Here is a 17542-nt window from a genome sequence, read left to right on the forward strand (position 1 = left end):
TCTGCTTGCATTTTTATGTGCTTTCGAACTGCTAGGTTGGCAGAAGCTGGGACGAGTAACAGGCGCTCGCTCTCTTACACGGCACTCGGGATTCGACCCGCCAAACTGCCGACCTTCTGATCGACAAGCTCAGCGTCCTAACCCACTGAGCCACAAGGAAAGAAGCCACCTAGAGAGAAGCAACCTAAGGAGAAATTTCCTGACAGTGAGGACAATTATCCAGTGGACCAACCTGCCACCAGAAGTTCTGGGTGCTCAATCACTAGAGGTTTTCAAGTAGAGATTGGACAGCCATTTCTCCAGAATGGTGTCAGCTTGAGCAGGAGGTTCGACTAGAAGACCTCCAAGGTCCCTTCCAACTCTGCTATTCGGTTATTCTCTTGCCATTGGAATGGCACTGTGATTACATTTAGAGAAACCGCGTTACGTATCAAGACCCTTATTGATTTTTCTCCTTCAGCAGTGTGGCTTGCCATGCATTTCCATTTGCAACTGAATTTGGGTCCTAAAACAAAGATACGAAGTCACTTTCAGTGGAAGACGGCTTTCTGACATATCCCATAGGGGTCAACTGGCTTGGGGCACTGTGAAAAGATCCTTCCTCCTCCATCCTCAGAGGTTCAGAACAATCCTTATAATTTGAGCAGGGGGTTGGACTAGAAGACCTCCAAGGTCCCTTCCAACTCAGGTATTCTGTTATTCGGTTACTCTGTTATTCTGTTGAGTCACGTTCATATATATATATATAGCAGGGTATTGGAAGAAATCTAGAAGGTTCCCTGACCAACGACAGGGTGGTTAAGGTTTTATTGGGAGCTTTTTAAGTCACCTCCAATTTTAAAACTCTCCTGTATGCAAATGTACCCTGTGGTCATTGGTTAAATCAGAAGACCCCAAAATGCTTTTGGGAAGGAAAGTTTTCTAGTAGAACCAATGGGTGCAGATCTCATTTGCATGAAAGGAGACAGCGGGGGGGCTTTTAAGGAAAGGAAAGAGGAAGATCTGAAGAAGGTGATCATTTTCCTCCCTAAAAGATCATTCCTTGCCAAAGCTGACCATGGGTTGGGCTGTGATTTTCTTTGCAGTTCTCACTTACTGCACAGGTAAAGTAATTGTCCAAAACCACAATCTGCTTGTGATTCTCATGAGAACAGGGTCCCTGGGAGATGACGAAGATCAAAGGAAGGTGCATTAGATCCATAAGCATTGCTTTCTTTTTCTCTCCCCTCACTCGTTCTCTCCTTCCCTCCCACCCTTATCTAAAGGCATAGATGGTCAGTCCACGTGGACTCAGCCTCCCTCCAGCTCCGTCTCCCTCAGAGGAACGATTACGATCACCTGCACAACAACTCAGAGTTCTTGGGCAATCGGCTGGTATCAACAGAAAGAAGGAAATGGGCCTCGTTTTGTCCACTGCGATGGCTGCAGTAGCAGGGGAGAAGGGATCCCAAATCGGTTCACTGCCACCAGATCTGGGACTACAGGATCCTTGGCCATCACCGATGTGGAGGCTGAAGACGAGGCAGATTATTACTGTGGGAGCTGGAACAGTGCAGGCAACGCGTTGCACAGTGGTAAATTCTTACGGGGAAGCGTGACAAAAACCTTCACTCTTCCTCTTCACCCTGAAACCAGAAGCAATGTCCCTTGATCTGTGACTGGGGCACTTGAACTGATGAGGCAGAGGGGAAATTCCTGCAAGTTTCTTTCTTTCTGCAAAGGGGTCTCACGAGGGGGATGATGGGAACAGGGGGGAATAGATGAGAAGGGGGTAGGGAATCCCACAGGTCCAGGGTCTCAGCCCTCCCCTGATAAAAGTGCACATTTTGAAAGGAGAAGAGGTAAAATGGGAGAAGCTAGCGACGATTTGCAGCTGCTTCCACACTGGACTAGAGACGGGGCGATAGAAGGGGCTGCACGGAGACCCAGGCTAAAAAGGGGTCACTGGGGCACATTTGTGCCAAGGCTGCTAGATGTTAGGATGAACATCTCGTAAAGATTTACACAATGGTGTGTGGTTCTTCCAGCACAGATGATGACCTGAACTTAAAATGTTCTCACCAGGAGAAAGAAAGAAATCATCATGAAAACATGAAGCGGGAAACTCTTTTGACAAACTCTTTTACCTCAACCTCAAGCACATCACTACAGTCAAGACGCTGAAGCCCAGAGAAGCAGGATGCCACAGACTTACATATAATCTCTACCCTAAAACGTCTTTCTTCAAATCAAAGTGTTAACAAAAAGGGAGGCTTTGTGGCATCTTCTGTGAGAGAATTAATAAAGAAGAGACACTGTGTTCCATTCTTGTTCTCTTTCAACTTATTCCCCCCCCCCCGGTCCTTCGTCTGATGTTTCAGCAGAAGAGGGTGGATAAATGCTGCATAAATGCTGCACTTCTTCAGCCCAGGTGGGGATAAGCCAGATGTTGCAAAATCAGTGGCCAGTAGGGGCTGCTGCTGCCCTTTCATGCTTCTCCCCAAAATAATTCAGCCAAAGGACGGCCAGATATGGCTCTGAAATGTCTCCTCTCTTCCTCGAGAGTAAGGGAGAGAGAGGGAGTCACTCCTCATAGAACAGGTGAAATAGGCAGGATAAAAGATAATGGTTTAGGTCCATTAATTCTGTTTCTATTGACACGTCCGGAAACGTTTAAACAAGAATACGATGTTTGCTTAGGACCTGCATTAGCTCATTTGTCCAAATGGAGTATAAAAGGTAAAGGTTCCCCCGCACATGTGTGCTAGTCGTTTCCAACTCTAGGGGCCGGTGCTCATCTCCATTTCAAAGCCAAAGAGCCAGCGCTTGTCCGAGGACGTCTCCGTGGTCATGTGGCCGGCATGACTAGACGCCAAAGGCGCACGGAACGCTGTTACCTTCCCACTGTAGTGGTCCCTATTTCTCTACTTGCATTTTTATGTGCTTTCGAACTGCTAGGTTGGCAGAAGCTGGGACAAGTAACAGGCGCTCACTCTGCTACGCGGCACTCGGGATTCAATCCGCCAAACTGCCGACCTTCTCACTGACAAGCTCAGCGTCCTAACCCACTGAGCCACCACATCCCTAAATGTTGTATAGTGCTCTTCTTTTGCCCTAAACTTGTGGTTTTTCTTTTTTTCTTTTTCCTTTTTTGAAAGAAATATTATGCTCTTGATTCTGTTGCAGTTGCAAATTAGGTTTTACATGCTATTGAGGTGAAGTAAAGCTGTGCAATTACTCGTATCATTTCCGTGTCAAATTCAGATGACCGGTTCCAGAAATTCTTAAATGAAAGAATAGGAGGATTGCCTATGACCTGGTTAGCCCATATATCCAAATGGACCATGATCTCCACCACTTTTTCCCTAGACTTGTGGTTTGACAGGCTGTTGAGTTGGAATTACATAAGTAAATGCATCATGTCCATGTCCAATTCACATATAAGGCAGTGTGTCTGAAGATATTTCTCTGTTCCTCAAGCAGCAGGGTGTGATATTTAATAGAGACCTATTAATTCCTCCTGGTTTCCACATCTCCCATATGCAAACGTTTCCCCTGGTCATTGGTTAAATCAGAAGACCCCAGAATGCTTTTGGGAAAGAAAGTTTTCTGCTAGAACCAATGGGTGCGGATCTCATTTGCATGAAAGGAGACAGAGGGGGCTTTTAAGGAAAGGAAAGAGGAAGATCTCAAGAAGGTGATCATTTTCCTCCCTAAAAGATCATTCCTTGCCAAAGCTGACCATGGGTTGGGCTGTGATTTTCTTCGCAGTTCTCACTTACTGCACAGGTAAAGTAATTGTCCAAAACCACAATCTGCTTGTGATTCTCATGAGAACAGGGTCCCTGGGAGATGACGAAGATCAAAGGAAGGTGCATTAGATCCATAAGCATGGCTTTCTTTTTCTCTCCCCTCACTCTTTCTCTCCTTCCCTCCCTCCTTTATCTAAAGGCATCGATGGTCAGTCCACGTGGACTCAGCCTCCCTCCAGCTCCGTCTCCCTCAGAGGAACCATTACGATCACCTGCACAACAACTCAGAGTTCCTACAGAATTGGCTGGTATCAACAGAAAGAAGGAAATGGGCCTCGTTTTGTCCACTGCGATGGCTGCAGCAGCAGGGGAGAAGGGATCCCAAATCGGTTCACTGCCACCAGATCTGGGACTACAGGTTACTTGGCCATCACCGATGCGGAGGCTGAAGACGAGGCAGATTATTACTGCGGTAGCTGGAACAGTGCAGGCAACGCGTTCCACAGTGGTGAATTCTTACGGGGAAGCGTGACAAAAACCTTCACTCTTCCTCTTCACCCTGAAACCAGAAGCAACGTCCCTTGATCTGTGACTGGGGTACTTGAACTGATGAGGCAGAGGGGAAATTCCTGCAAGTTTCTCTCTTTCTGCAACGGGGTCTCACGAGGGGGATGATGGGTACAAGGGGGGTGGGGGGATGAGAAGGGGGTAGGGAATCCCACAGGTCCAGGGTCTCAGCCCTCCCCTGATAAAAGTGCACATTTTGAAAGGAGAAGAGGTAAAATGGGAGAAGCTAGCGACGATTTGCAGCTGCTTCCACACTGGACTAGAGACGGGGGGGATAGAAGGGGCTGCACGGAGACCCAGGCTAAAAAGGGGTCACTGGGGCACGTTTGTGCCAAGGCTGCTCGATGTTAGGATGAACATCTCCTAAAGATTTACACAATGGTGTGTGGTTCTTCCAGCACAGACGATGAACTGAACTTACACCTATTAAATGTTCTCACCAGGAGAAAGAAAGAAATCATCTGATGAAAACATGAAGCGGGAAACTCTTTTGACAAACTCTTTTACCTCAACCTCAAGCACATCACTACAGTCAAGACGCTGAAGCCCAGAGAAGCAGGATGCCACAGACTTACATATAATCTCTACCCTAAAACGTCTTTCTTCAAATCAAAGTGTTAACAACAAAAAGGGAGGCTTTGTGGCATCTTCTGTGAGAGAATTAATAAAGAAGAGACACTATGTTCCATTCTTGTTCTCTTTCAATTTCCCCCCCCCCAGTCCTTCGTCTGATGTTTGAGGAGAAGAAGGAGGTGGATAAATGCTGCATAAATGCTGCACTTCTTCAGCTCAGGTGGGAATAAGCCAGATGTTGCAAAATCAGTGGCCAGTAGGGGCTGCTGCTGCCCTTTCATGCTTCTCCCCAAAATAATTCAGCCAAAGGACGGCCAGATGTGGCTCTGAAATGTCTCCTCTCTTCCTCGAGAGTAAGGGAGAGAGAGGGAGTCACTCCTCATAGAAAGGTGAAATAGGCAGGATAAAAGATAATGGTTTAGGTTCATTAATTCTGTTTCTATTGACACGTCCCGAAACATTTAAACAAGAATACGATGTTTGCTTAGGACCTGCATTAGCTCATTTGTCCAAATGGAGTATAAAAGGTAAAGGTTCCCCCGCACATGTGTGCTAGTCGTTTCCGACTCTAGGGGCCGGTGCTCATCTCTGTTTCAAAGCCGAAGAGCCAGCGCTTGTCCGAGGACGTCTCCATGGTCATGTGGCCAGCATGACTGGAGGCCAAAGGCGCACGGAACGCTGTTACCTTCCCACCGGAGTGGTCCCTATTTTTCTACTTGCATTTTTACGTGCTTTCGAACTGCTAGGTTGGCAGAAGCTGGGACAAGTAACGTGCTCACTCTGTTACGCGGTGCTTGGGATTCAATCCGCCAAACTGCCAACCTTCTCACTGACAAGCTCAGCGTCCTAACCCACTGAGCCACCACATCCCTAAATGGAGTATAGTGCTCTTTTGCCCTAAACTGGTGGTTTTTCTTCTTTTCTTTTTTCTTTTTTGAAAGAAATGTTATGCTCTTGATTCTGTTGCAATGGCAGATTAGGTTTTACATGCTATTGAGGTGAAGTAAAGTGTGCAATTACTCATATCATTTCCGTGTCAAATTCAGATGACCGGTTCCAGAAATTCTTAAATGAAAGAATAGGAGGATTGCCTGTGACCTGGTGAGCCCATATATCCAAATGGACCATGATCTCCTCCACTTTTTCCCTATTCTTGTGGTTTGACAGGCTGTTGAGTTGGAATTACATAAGTAAATGCATCATGTCCATGTCCAATTCACATATAAGGCAGTGTGTCTGAAGATATTTCTCTGTTCCTCAAGCAGCAGGGTGTGATATTTAATGGACACCTATTAATTCCTCCTGGTTTCCACATCTCCAATATGCAAACGTTTCCCCTGGTCATTGGTTAAATCAGAAGACCCCAGAATGCTTTTGGGAAAGAAAGTTTTCTGCTAGAACCAATGGGTGCGGGTCTCATTTGCATGAAAGGAGACAGCGGGGGGGCTTTTAAGGAAAGGAAAGAGGAAGATCTGAAGAAGGTGATCATTTTCCTCCCTAAAAGATCATTCCTTGCCAAAGCTGACCATGGGTTGGGCTGTGATTTTCTTCGCAGTCCTCACTTACTGCACAGGTAAAGTAATTGTCCACAACCACAATCTGCTTCTGATTCTCATGAGAACAGGGTCCCTGGGAGACGACGAAGATCAAAGGAAGGTGCATTAGATCCATAAGCATTGCTTTCTTTTTCTCTCCCCTCACTCGTTCTCTCCTTCCCTCCCACCCTTATCTAAAGGCATCGATGGTCAGTCCACGTGGACTCAGCCTCCCTCCAGCTCCGTCTCTCTGGGGGAAACCATTACGATCACCTGCACAACAACTCAGAGTTCCTACAGAATTGGCTGGTATCAACAGAAAGAAGGAAATGGACCTCATTTTGTCCACTGCGATGGCTGCAGCAGGGGAGAAGGGATCCCAAATCGGTTCACTGCCACCAGATCTGGGAGTACAGGATCCTTGGCCATCACCGATGTGCAGTATGAAGACGAGGGAGATTATTACTGCGGTAGCTGGAACAGTGCAGGCAACGCGTTCCACAGTGGTGAATTCTTACAGGGAAGCGTGACAAAAACCTTCACTCTTCCTCTTCACCCTGAAACCAGAAGCAACGTCCCTTGATCTGTGACTGGGGTACTTGAACTGATGAGGCAGAGGGGAAATTCCTGCAAGTTTCTCTCTTTCTGCAACGGGGTCTCACGAGGGGGATGATGGGTACAAGGGGGGTGGGTGGATGAGAAGGCGGTGGGGAATCCCACAGGTCCAGGGTCTCAGCCCTCCCCTGATAAAAGTGCACATTTTGAAAGGAGAAGAGGTAAAATGGGAGAAGCTAGCGCCGATTTGCAGCTGCTTCCACACTGGACTAGAGACGGGGGGGATAGAAGGGGCTGCACGGAGACCCAGGCTAAAAAGGGGTCACTGGGGCACATTTGTGCCAAGGCTGCTCGATGTTAGGATGAACATCTCCTAAAGATTTAGACAATGGTGTGTGGTTCTTCCAGCACAGACGATGAACTGAACTTACACCTATTAAATGTTCTCACCAGGAGAAAGAAAGAAATCATCTGATGAAAACATGAAGCGGGAAACTCTTTTGACAAACTCTTTTACCTCAACCTCAAGCACATCACTACAGTCAAGACGCTGAAGCCCAGAGAAGCAGGATGCCACAGACTTACATATAATCTCTACCCTAAAACGTCTTTCTTCAAATCAAAGTGTTAACAACAAAAAGGGAGGCTTTGTGGCATCTTCTGTGAGAGAATTAATAAAGAAGAGACACTGTGTTCCATTCTTGTTCTCTTTCAACTTATTTCCACCACCCCGTCCTTCGTCTGATGTTTCAGCAGAAGAGGGTGGATAAATGCTGCATAAATGCTGCACTTCTTCAGCCCAGGTGGGGATAAGCCAGATGTTGCAAATTCAGTGGCCAGCAGGGGCTGCTGCTGCCCTTTCATGCTTCTCCCCAAAATAATTCAGCCAAAGGACGGCCAGATGTGGCTCTGAAATGTCTCCTCTCTTCCTCGAGAGTAAGGGAGAGAGAGGGAGTCACTCCTCATAGAACAGGTGAAATAGGCAGGATAAAAGATAATGGTTTAGGTCCATTAATTCTGTTTCTATTGACACGTCCCGAAACGGTTACACAAGAATAGGATGATTGCTTAGGACCTGCCTTAGCTCATTTGTCCAAATGGAGTATAGTGCTCGTCATTTGCCCTAAACTGGTGGTTTTTTTTATTTTTTCTTTTTTGAAAGAAATGTAATGCTCTTGATTCTGTTGCAGTTGCAGATTAGGTTTTACATGCTATTGAGGTGAAGTAAAGCCGTGCAATTACTCGTATCATTTCCGTGTCAAATTCAGATGACCGGTTCCAGAAATTCTTAAATAAAAGAATAGGAGGATTGCCTATGACCTGGTGAGCCCATATATCCAAATGGACCATGATCTCCTCCACTTTATCCCTAGACTTGTGGTTTGACAGGCTGTTGAGTTGGAATTACATAAGTAAATGCATCATGTCCATGTCCAATTCACATTTAAGGTAGTGTGTCTGAAGATATTTCCCTGTTCCTCAAGCAGCAGGGTGTGACATTTAATGGAGACCTATTAATTCCTGCTGGTTTCCACATCTCCCATATGCAAACGTTTCCCCTGGTCATTGGTTAAATCAGAAGACCCCAGAATGCTTTTGGGAAAGAAAGTTTTCTGCTAGAACCAATGGGTGCGGATCTCATTTGCATGAAAGGAGACAGCGGGGGCTTTTAAGGAAAGGAAAGAGGAAGATCTGAAGAAGGTGATCATTTTCCTCCCTAAAAGTTTATTCCTTGCCAAAGTTGACCATGGGTTGGGCTGTGATTTTCTTCGCAGTTCTCACTTACTGCACAGGTAATTTTTTTCTGGTCCAAGAGAGAAATTGGTTTTGAGTTTGATAAAAACACAGTTCTCTGGAATATTTAAGAACAATCAAGTAGATCAAGGTGATGGTATTATTATTTTTTTAACTTTACCACTCTCTTTCTCCCTTTTAAAGGGATTGACTCTCAATCAACTTGGAGTCAGCCTCCCCTCCAGCTCCGTGGCCCCAGGTGGAACGACTACTTTGTCCTGCACAACTGAGGTTACTAATACCATTTACTGGCATCAACAGAAATTAGGAAAAGCCCCTAGGGTTTGTCCACTGTGATGGCTGCAATAGCAGGGGAGAAGGGATCCCAAATCGGTTCACTGCCACCAGATCGGGGAGTACAGGATTCTTGGCCATCACCAAGCTGAGGCTGGAGACGAGGCAGATTATTACTGCGCTAGCTGGAAAAGCAACGTGTTGCACGGTGGTGAATTCCTATGGGGAAGTGCCACAAAAATCTCCTCACTGCCTCTTCAGCTTGAAAACTCACACCCTGGATGGTATCTCTTTACTCTCCTCCCATCGGGTAGGAGATACAGGAGTATAGCCAGCCGTACCAACAGCCTGAAGAACAGCTTTTATCCATGGGCTGTTAGGCTTTTGAACGGGAAATAATGTTATAAACTTTATGCATGACTGACTTGTGAGGCCGGTGTGTTGTGCCATTAGCTCGCATGGTGTAATAAGATGGAGGGTTTGTTGTCACTGTGAGTTGTGGGGGCGGGGGCACAAAGGGAGGCTCAGCCGATCTCAATGTATACACAGTTGTACTTTGACAACAAAGGTTCATTCATTCAGCAGCACACCTTGACCTGGGGCAGCGGACACCTTAGCTGGAGCTGCAGGAGAGAAAAGGCCTGCAATAAGAGCTTTATTTCCACCTTGATAGGAGTCTCTGAGGCTCTCCGAAGGAGATGGTAGGCACAGGAGAGGAGAGTTCATGGGAAGTAAAACAGCCCCCTGAACTCTTGTGGTCTGAGCAGGAACTCTGAAAGCAACAGGTGAAAAAATTGGAGGAGGTAGACATGACTTTTCAGTTGGTTCAGCACCGAACAGGGGGAGCGATGAAAGGGATTGTAGGAGAACACACAGCATGAAAAATTGGTCCCTGCGGCAGGCCTGTGGCATGGCTGGTGGATGTAGGGATGAACTCTTAGTAAGGATCTGTAGACTCGTGTGTGGTTCTCCTACATTAGAGGTAGGAACTGAACAGACCACATGCTGAATGTTTGGGAGAAATACTTCTTCTCTTGCTCTCAGTCTTTCCCAGCATTAGGCTCTTCTCCAGTGAGCAACTGCTCCCTCTTTAATCAGCCTCCCTGAGGGCAAGGGGGATAGTTGAATAGCAAGTCATTTGCATGAGGATGTCCTCTCTTGTCCTTTGGGGATTTAAGAGAGGTGGAGAAGAGTCGAGGGGGAAATCCATTTGCTTTAGAGAAGGGATTGGCCCATCCAGTTGTCCCACCATGACCCAGGCGCTTCTTCTCTCCATAGTCCTGATCTCTGTTGGTAAGATCCAAAATCCCTTTGGAAGGAGACACAACCCTTCCTAGAACCAAACTCCAAAGGTCCTCCTTGCTGGATAGCTGAGTTGGTCATTCTTGACCCTCCATTGAACAAGCAATGTCTTGCTCTCTTTCAGGCCCCAGCCTCCAACAACTGCAGACCCTGAAGGACTCAGAATTTGTGGCGCCTGGGGGGACAGTCACCCTGTCTTGTCGATACGATGGTGGAAATCTTGGGGATAGCCACGAACCTTCGTGGTCAAAGCAGATAGCTGGGCAACAACCTCAGGGACTGATCTATCACACCACTTCCAGACTATCAGGGGTTCCAGAACGTTTCTCTGGATCCAGATCAGGGAATGTGATGTCCTTGACTATCACTGGGGCTCTGGTTGAAGATGAAGCCACCTACTATTGTTCCATCTGGACGAGTAGTCAGTTCCACAGTGATTCGTTCAGGTGGGGAAGTGGGACCAAAACCCTTTTCTTTTGTTTCATTTCCCTTTTTGTTGGCCTATGTGTCCAACTGAAATCTCACAATAAGGGACAAAACACACAGAGCTCACAAGCTGCGTTTTGTGGACCTTAAGTGCCACCCAATGACCCAGAAAGACATTTTTCGAAGAAGGTTTATAGCATGGAAATCTGGGGGGAAACATCCAGGAATTGCTCCCTTTAAAATTGAGGGGGTGGGAAAAAAAAACCAAATATGTAAACCCACGGGTGTTAATTAGCATTAATGTCCCCCACCCTGCACATTATCAAAGGGCCACACAGACAGAGAAATGTGTCCTACGCATTTTAGAAAATACACTCCCATAGCACGAATGAAAACAGGGAAGCTCAAGCAACATCTCACTTTCATTTCCATCCCATTTTCTTTTTTTTTATTGAAAAGTTTTTCAATACATTTTATCTTTAACAACCCCTCCCCCCACCCCCTACCTAACCCTTCCTAGCCCTCCCCCCTCCCCTTCCCCCCTCCCCATCCCCGACTTCCCAGAGCTAAATACAAGGTATAAAAGTAAAAACAATCATAAACAACCATATGCTAACAACAATAAGCTATTAAGTCTTATCGCACTCTAGCTCATATAAAATGACTACAAGCAGTACTATTATCACATCAAAACGTATGCAAATGCTAAATGAAACTTTTTGGTCCCATATTTGTTCTGGATGTAATCAGTCCACTTTTTCCACTCCGTAATATAACGTTGTTGCGAATGGTCTTTCCAATAAGCCGATATCTTTGCCATTTCCGCCAGCTCAGAAACTTTTAAAGTCCATTCTTCTATAGTCGGCAGTTCCTCCTTCTTCCAATATTGACCATCCCATTTTCTTAAGGCCAGGTGAAACTGAAAGAAAAACCCATTTTACCTAATTGATTGAATCACTTCAGGAATTGAAATAAAATCAATTTGGTATGTAAGCCACCCAAAGTCGCTCAGGCGGCGTGTCAGTTTAATAAATAAGTCAATCATTTATGGATTTCGATCAACATTGAAAGAAATCAAATAGTTTTCCGGGTCCACAACATGGCAGACCAGCCTTTGCTTTGAAGACCTGGTGAATCCAGAGGTTTAATTCTTCCTCTATTTCTAAATGTTTTCCTTGCAAAGGTGTGCTCGGGGTGATTGGCTAAGCTAGAAAACCTCCTCAAGGGAATAAAAGAATCTAGCGGAGCCAATGAGGGCAGCGCTCATTTGCATGAAGGGACAAAAAAAAGGGGGGGGGGTGTTTAAAGAAACGAAGGGGAAAGATCTGAAGAAGGTTATCAGTCTCCTCCTAAAAGGAAGGTTCCTTGCCAAAGTTGACCAGGAGCTGGGCTGCGATTTTCTTGGCCGTTCTCACCTGTGGCACAGGTGAGGTGCTGACTGTTCTTTTTCCTTGGGCCAAGGGGGAAACGGGCTCTCAAATCTAAGAAATGTTGCTTTGTTGTTGCTAGCTGCGAAGTCGTGTCCGACCCACCATGACCCCATGGACCACGTTCCTCCAGGCCTTCCTGTCCTCCACCATCTTCTGGAGTCCCTTTAAGCTCACGCCTCCTGCTTCAGTGACTCCATCCAGCCACCTCATTCTCTGTCGTCCCCTTCTTCTCTTGCCCTCAACCTTTCCCAGCATGACGCTCTTCTCCAGTGAGTCTTTCCTTCTCATTAGGTGGCCAAAGTCTTTGAGTTTCAACTTCAGGATCTGGCCTTCTAAAGAGCAGTCCGGGTTGATCTCCTCTAGGACTGACCAGTTTGATCGCCTTGCAGTCCAAGGGACTCGCAGGAGTCTTCTCCAGCACCAGGCTGAGTGCATCCACAACTTCTGGAGACAAGCCGTTCCACTGATGAATTGTTCTCATATCTCCATTTTAGGTGAGCTTCTAGTTCTCTGCAACCCATATTGATGTAGTAGAAATAGTATCTTACTTCAACTAGTAGAAGTAGTATCTTACTTCAACTCTCCGGACACAAGATGTCACTGTTGGTCTTTCATAGTTTCCATCCTAAAACTTACTAAAAAGACAAATTTTGAGTTTGGGGACAGATAGAAGGTCTATTTAAATCAGGGATCTTCAAACTTGGCCCTTTTATGATGTGTGGACTTCAACTCCCAGATTTCCTCAGCCAGCATGCCTGGCTGAGGAATTCTGGGAGTTGAAGTCCACACGTCATAAAAGGGCCAAGTTTGAAGACCCCTGATCTAAATGGTTACTTTCTCTGACACCAGCTTGAGGGCCCATAATCAATGAAACTGCTCATCAGCTGTCATAGATGGAGACTGCAAAGCATTGCTGAGATGTGATCCAGTTTCTGGAACCTCTGGAAAAATTGGAAAAATATATTTCTCTTTGCTTCTGATTGGATGGAATGTGTAATCCTGTATTTTTCTCTTGACCCTTGTTTGAGCGTCCTCACATCTTACTTCTAGCTTGAAAATTATGCCCATTTCTTTATCTCTTTACTTCCACAGGGAACTCTCTTCTGCAATGTTAGGGAGACATTAAATGTATTTTAAGAATTCTTCTCCTTCTCCTCCTCTTCTCTGCAACTCCCTTCCCTTCTAGTTCTGATGATGTTACCTAGTTTGAGTAATAAAACATCTGTAAGAAAACAACCAAGCTCAGAGAGCACCAAGGACCCCACAATTCCCCTCCTCCTCTTCTTCCTCCTCCCTTGTCTTCCACACCACAAAGCCCACTCCTTTCTAGCCATGATGATGTTATCTAGTTTGAGTAATGAAACATCTGTAAGAAAACAATCAATCATAGCAGGTTTCTGGGTGTGGAGCAGTTTAAGTAGACTGGGAAACTTCCTCTTAAATCTTAGTCCTCAAAGAGTCATCCTGTGACATCAGGAAGGGTGCAGCAGAGAGCCAAACGCAGTTCGGCTGATATTTGCATAAAAAGTGGAGAATTTGCTTCCATGGATTCAATATAAGACATTTGGAAGGGGAGAGAAGCATGAGAACCCAACAGTGTCCACATCCCTTTTACAATGCTGTGGGCCTACTCTCTTGTATTCCTGGGATGGCTCTTGTCAGGTGAGATCCAGACCGCTGGTTGAAGGCCTTCAAAGGAGGCAGGAGATGCTTGTCTGTTCCATCAAGATCCATCCAGAAGATGCGCTAACCCAGTTCCCCATTTTTTGTTTTGTTTCAGGGTTGGAGTCCCAGATGATATTAACTCAACCATCCTCCATGACTGCATCTCCAGGATTAGCATTTAGCATCCCTTGCCAAATGAACAGCGGCTACACCATCGACCGTGAGAGAGCCAGGTGGTTCCAGCAGAAACCAGGGGGCGCCCCACGGTTCCTGTATCACTATTATACTAGCACCGATCAGGGCAGGGGAAATGGGGTCCCAGAGAGATTCAGCGTTTCCCCTGATGCCTCCCAGAACCTCTGGAATCTAGTGATCAACGGCGTTCAGGTGGAAGATGACGCCGTGTATTATTGTGCCTCGTGGGACTACAAACTTACTGGGTTCACGGTGATTAATTTTTATGGGGAACTGAGACAAATACCTTTTTGCTTGTTCACACCACGTAAGGCCTCCGCAGATGAAGCTGCGCAAACCCAAAGCACCGAACTCATTTCCCCAAAGGTAGGCAGGGATTTTGCGAGGTCTTCTGCTTCCCTTGCAATTAGGAGCCCCCCGTTGCAAAGCACCTGACTTACTTGCCAAAATACACCCCTTCCCTTTCTACAGCTGTTCGTGCTTAATTACTGACCCAAAGCCACGCCGTCGATGCTTTGGGTGCTTTGGATAATTTCAAGCCTCCTGGAAGGATCTGAGATGGTTCAGCGTTCTTTGCCCTGATTTGATGATGCTGTCCTTTGATGGTCTCATCCAGTGGTTAGTTTGAGTTTCCTGCGGAAGCTGAGTCATCTGAATTGGTGGCTCCCCCCTCCCCCCAACTTCCATCTTCTGGTAGCTGATTCTCTAACTTAGCTGTGTGCTGTGTGAAGAAGCATTTCTGCTTCTTTAGTTTTCGACCCCACCGCTACCTTTCTTCAGCTCACTGAATGTCTCCATCTTGGTGGTTTTAAGAAATGGAGAAAGGCTTATTCCTAGCCACCTTTCTCCTTCTCCCTCTCCTTCTCTTTCTCTTCCTTTCTCTTTCTCCTTCTGTTTCTTTCTCCTTCTCCTCTCCTCCTCCTCCTTCCCCTTCTCTTTCTCCTTTTTTCTCTTTCTTTCTCCTTCCCCTTTTCTTTCTTTCTTTCTTTCTTTCTTTCTTTCTTTCTTTCTTTCTTTCTTTCTTTCTTTCTTTCTTTCTTTCTTGCTTGCTTGCTTGCTTTCTTTCTTTCTTTCTTTCTTTCTTTCTTTCTTTCTTTCTTTCTTTCTTTCTCCTCCTCTCCTCCTCCTCCTCCTTCCCCTTCTCTTTCTCCTTCTTTCTCTTTCTTTCTCCTTCCCCTTCTCTTTCTTTCTTTCTTTCTTTCTTTCTTTCTTTCTTTCTTTCTTTCTTTCTTTCTTTCTTTCTTTCTTTCTTTCTTTCTTTCTTTCTTTCTTTCTCCTTCTCCTTCTCCTCTCCTCCTCCTCCTTCCCCTTCCCCTTCTCTTTCCTCATCTTTCTCCTTCTCCTCTCCTCCTCCTACTCCTTCCCCTTCTCTTACTCCTCCTTTCTCCTCCTTTCTCCTTCCCCTTCTCCTTTTCTTTCTTTCTCTTTCTCCTTCTCCTCTCCTCCCCCTCCCCCTTCTCTTTCATCTTTCTCTTTCTTTCTCCTTCTCTTTCTTTCTCCTCCTCTCCTCCTCCTCCTTCCCCTTCTCCTTCTCTTTCCCCATCTTTCTCTTTTTCTTTCTCCTTCTCCTTCTCCTTCTCTGTCTCAGAGGAACTGCTTGCCTATGACGGTTGTAGGTGCTCCATCACTGGAGGTTTTCAAGAAGAGACTGGACATCAATTTGTCCAGAACGGCGTAGGATCTTTTGCTCGACCAGGGGGTTGAACTAGAAGACCTCAAAAGTGTCTCCCAACTCCAACAGTCAGGAGTTCGATTCTCACCCGCTCAAGGATGACTCAGCCTTCCATCCTTGGGTAAAATGAGGACCCAGATTATTGGGGGCAACATGCAGACTCTGTAAACCTCTTAGAGAGGGCTGTAAAGCACTATGAAGTGGCGTATAAGTGTAAATGCTCTTGCTCTTGTTATTATCAAGGAATCCACCTCTTGTCAAATCGATTCCTTTATCCAAAGAAGAGAATATATTTAATTTTCTTTCCACTTGGAAATCGCTTCCAGATTTTGTCCTGGTGACGGAGGGGAAAAAAAAAGAAAATTTTGTTTTTGTTCTTGTCGATTACGTAGGTTTGCTTTTAAAGAAATGGCTGGTATAAACTATTGTATAAAAGAAAAAAGAAAAAGCTGAGGCTTCATGCCATCATCCTATTCTCCTGCACCAAAAGGAGTCGGGACTCGATGCTTTTTCTTCTTCTTCCCCTTTTAGCTTTCCACCTCGCGTTTTTCTCTTTCCCCCTAGTTTTCCATTACGTTTTATTTTCCTTTTGTACCTTATATTTTGATAAAATTAATAAAACATTGGTGTTAAAAAATAAAATAAAGGAATCCATCTCCCTCTCCCTCCTCACCTCCCACGGAAAGGGGGCAGCAGAAAAGCCACTTGCTGATTTTATGCGCCTTTTCACCCAGAGCCTGGATTTAAAAAGCAGCCGATTTGCATGAAGGCTTTGCAGACTTGCCCTCAGAGGCGTTTAAAAGGATCTTGGAAGTGGGCCAGTTAGCGATTCCCATCCTTCCAGAAGATAAGCTGTCTTTCCATCATGGCTTGGGTCCTTCTGCTCTTCACCCTCCTCGCCTCCTTCAGTGAGGGACTTTTAATTCCTCTAGGGAAGGGATAAACCCTACAGGCATCCAATGACCTGCTCTGGTGTTGAGCAGACAATCATTCAATATTTTCCTCTGTGATCTAGTCCCATTCTTTTCCCCTCTCCGTCATCTCTTTCAGATCTCAGTGTCCAGCAGCTGAAGAACCTGAAAGATCCAGAGTTGGTAGCCCCAGGAGAGACAGCCGTTTTGTCATGTAGCTACAGTGCTGGAACCATCACAGATAACAATTACCCTCTATGGATCCAGCAGAAGCAAGAAGAAGTTCCACGGCTCTTGATCTATGCCACCAGCACTAGGGCCAGTGGGACCCCAGCCCGCTTTTCTGGGTCAAAGTCAGCAAACACCATGTCCCTGATCATCACAGAAAGCCAGGTGGAAGACGATGCGAGTTATTACTGTGTTGTTTGGAGTGGCAGCGGGTGGCACATCTGTTCATTCGGATGGGAAACCAAGATCGAAACCTCACAGCAGGAGCTGAACCAACTTCAGAAGTTTGGGTTCCTCTTATTACAAGGAAGACCACAACGAATGAGATGGTAGCTGGATATTTTTGGACCACACCGCAAAGACAGTTTTAAGGAAAGAAGAGGTTTCAAGCCTTCCAGATATGGCCTCCACTTTCCGTGCTTTGGAATGAAAAACATGGAATTTTTGGAATAAAGAATGAAATAGAGTTTGGACCAGGAGGGTTTCCCAAAGACTGTTCTACATATTAAAACGCACCCTAAACCTCCTTGAGATGGAGACTTCCTCACTGTGGATTCTTTACAGGTGGGAAAATTGAGTATCCCAAACTCCTTGGACATTCAGCTCACTGGCTACCATTATATCATGGCCACAAAAATGGCGCCCTGCTGGATGGTCCAGCAGTCTGTTTTCCTTCTGGCCAATCAACAACATAAGGAAGTCCACCAGCTTCCCACCAAGTGGT

At 45.9% G+C, this 17542-nt stretch overlaps 1 protein-coding gene across 2 annotated transcripts in view; it reads left to right on the forward strand.

Annotated features, from left to right (window-relative positions):
- Nucleotides 1-17542, forward strand: part of LOC310646846 (immunoglobulin lambda-1 light chain-like) — a 129012-nt gene that overhangs the window by 1053 nt on the left and 110417 nt on the right. The window contains exons 1-2 of one of the 2 annotated variants that reach the window (XM_083373602.1): nucleotides 6364-6444; nucleotides 6607-6905. The exons of the other annotated variant lie outside the window; for it this stretch is intronic. Coding sequence (XP_083229728.1) covers nucleotides 6399-6444; nucleotides 6607-6905 — 345 coding nt within the window. The 5' untranslated portion in view covers nucleotides 6364-6398. Of the gene's footprint in view, nucleotides 1-6363; nucleotides 6445-6606; nucleotides 6906-17542 lie in introns of those variants that run through there. 2 annotated transcript variants of the gene reach the window in all.

This window comes from Vipera ursinii (assembly GCF_947247035.1).
Source record: "Vipera ursinii genome assembly, chromosome: 14".
In the NCBI taxonomy this organism is placed as follows: domain Eukaryota; kingdom Metazoa; phylum Chordata; class Lepidosauria; order Squamata; family Viperidae; genus Vipera; species Vipera ursinii.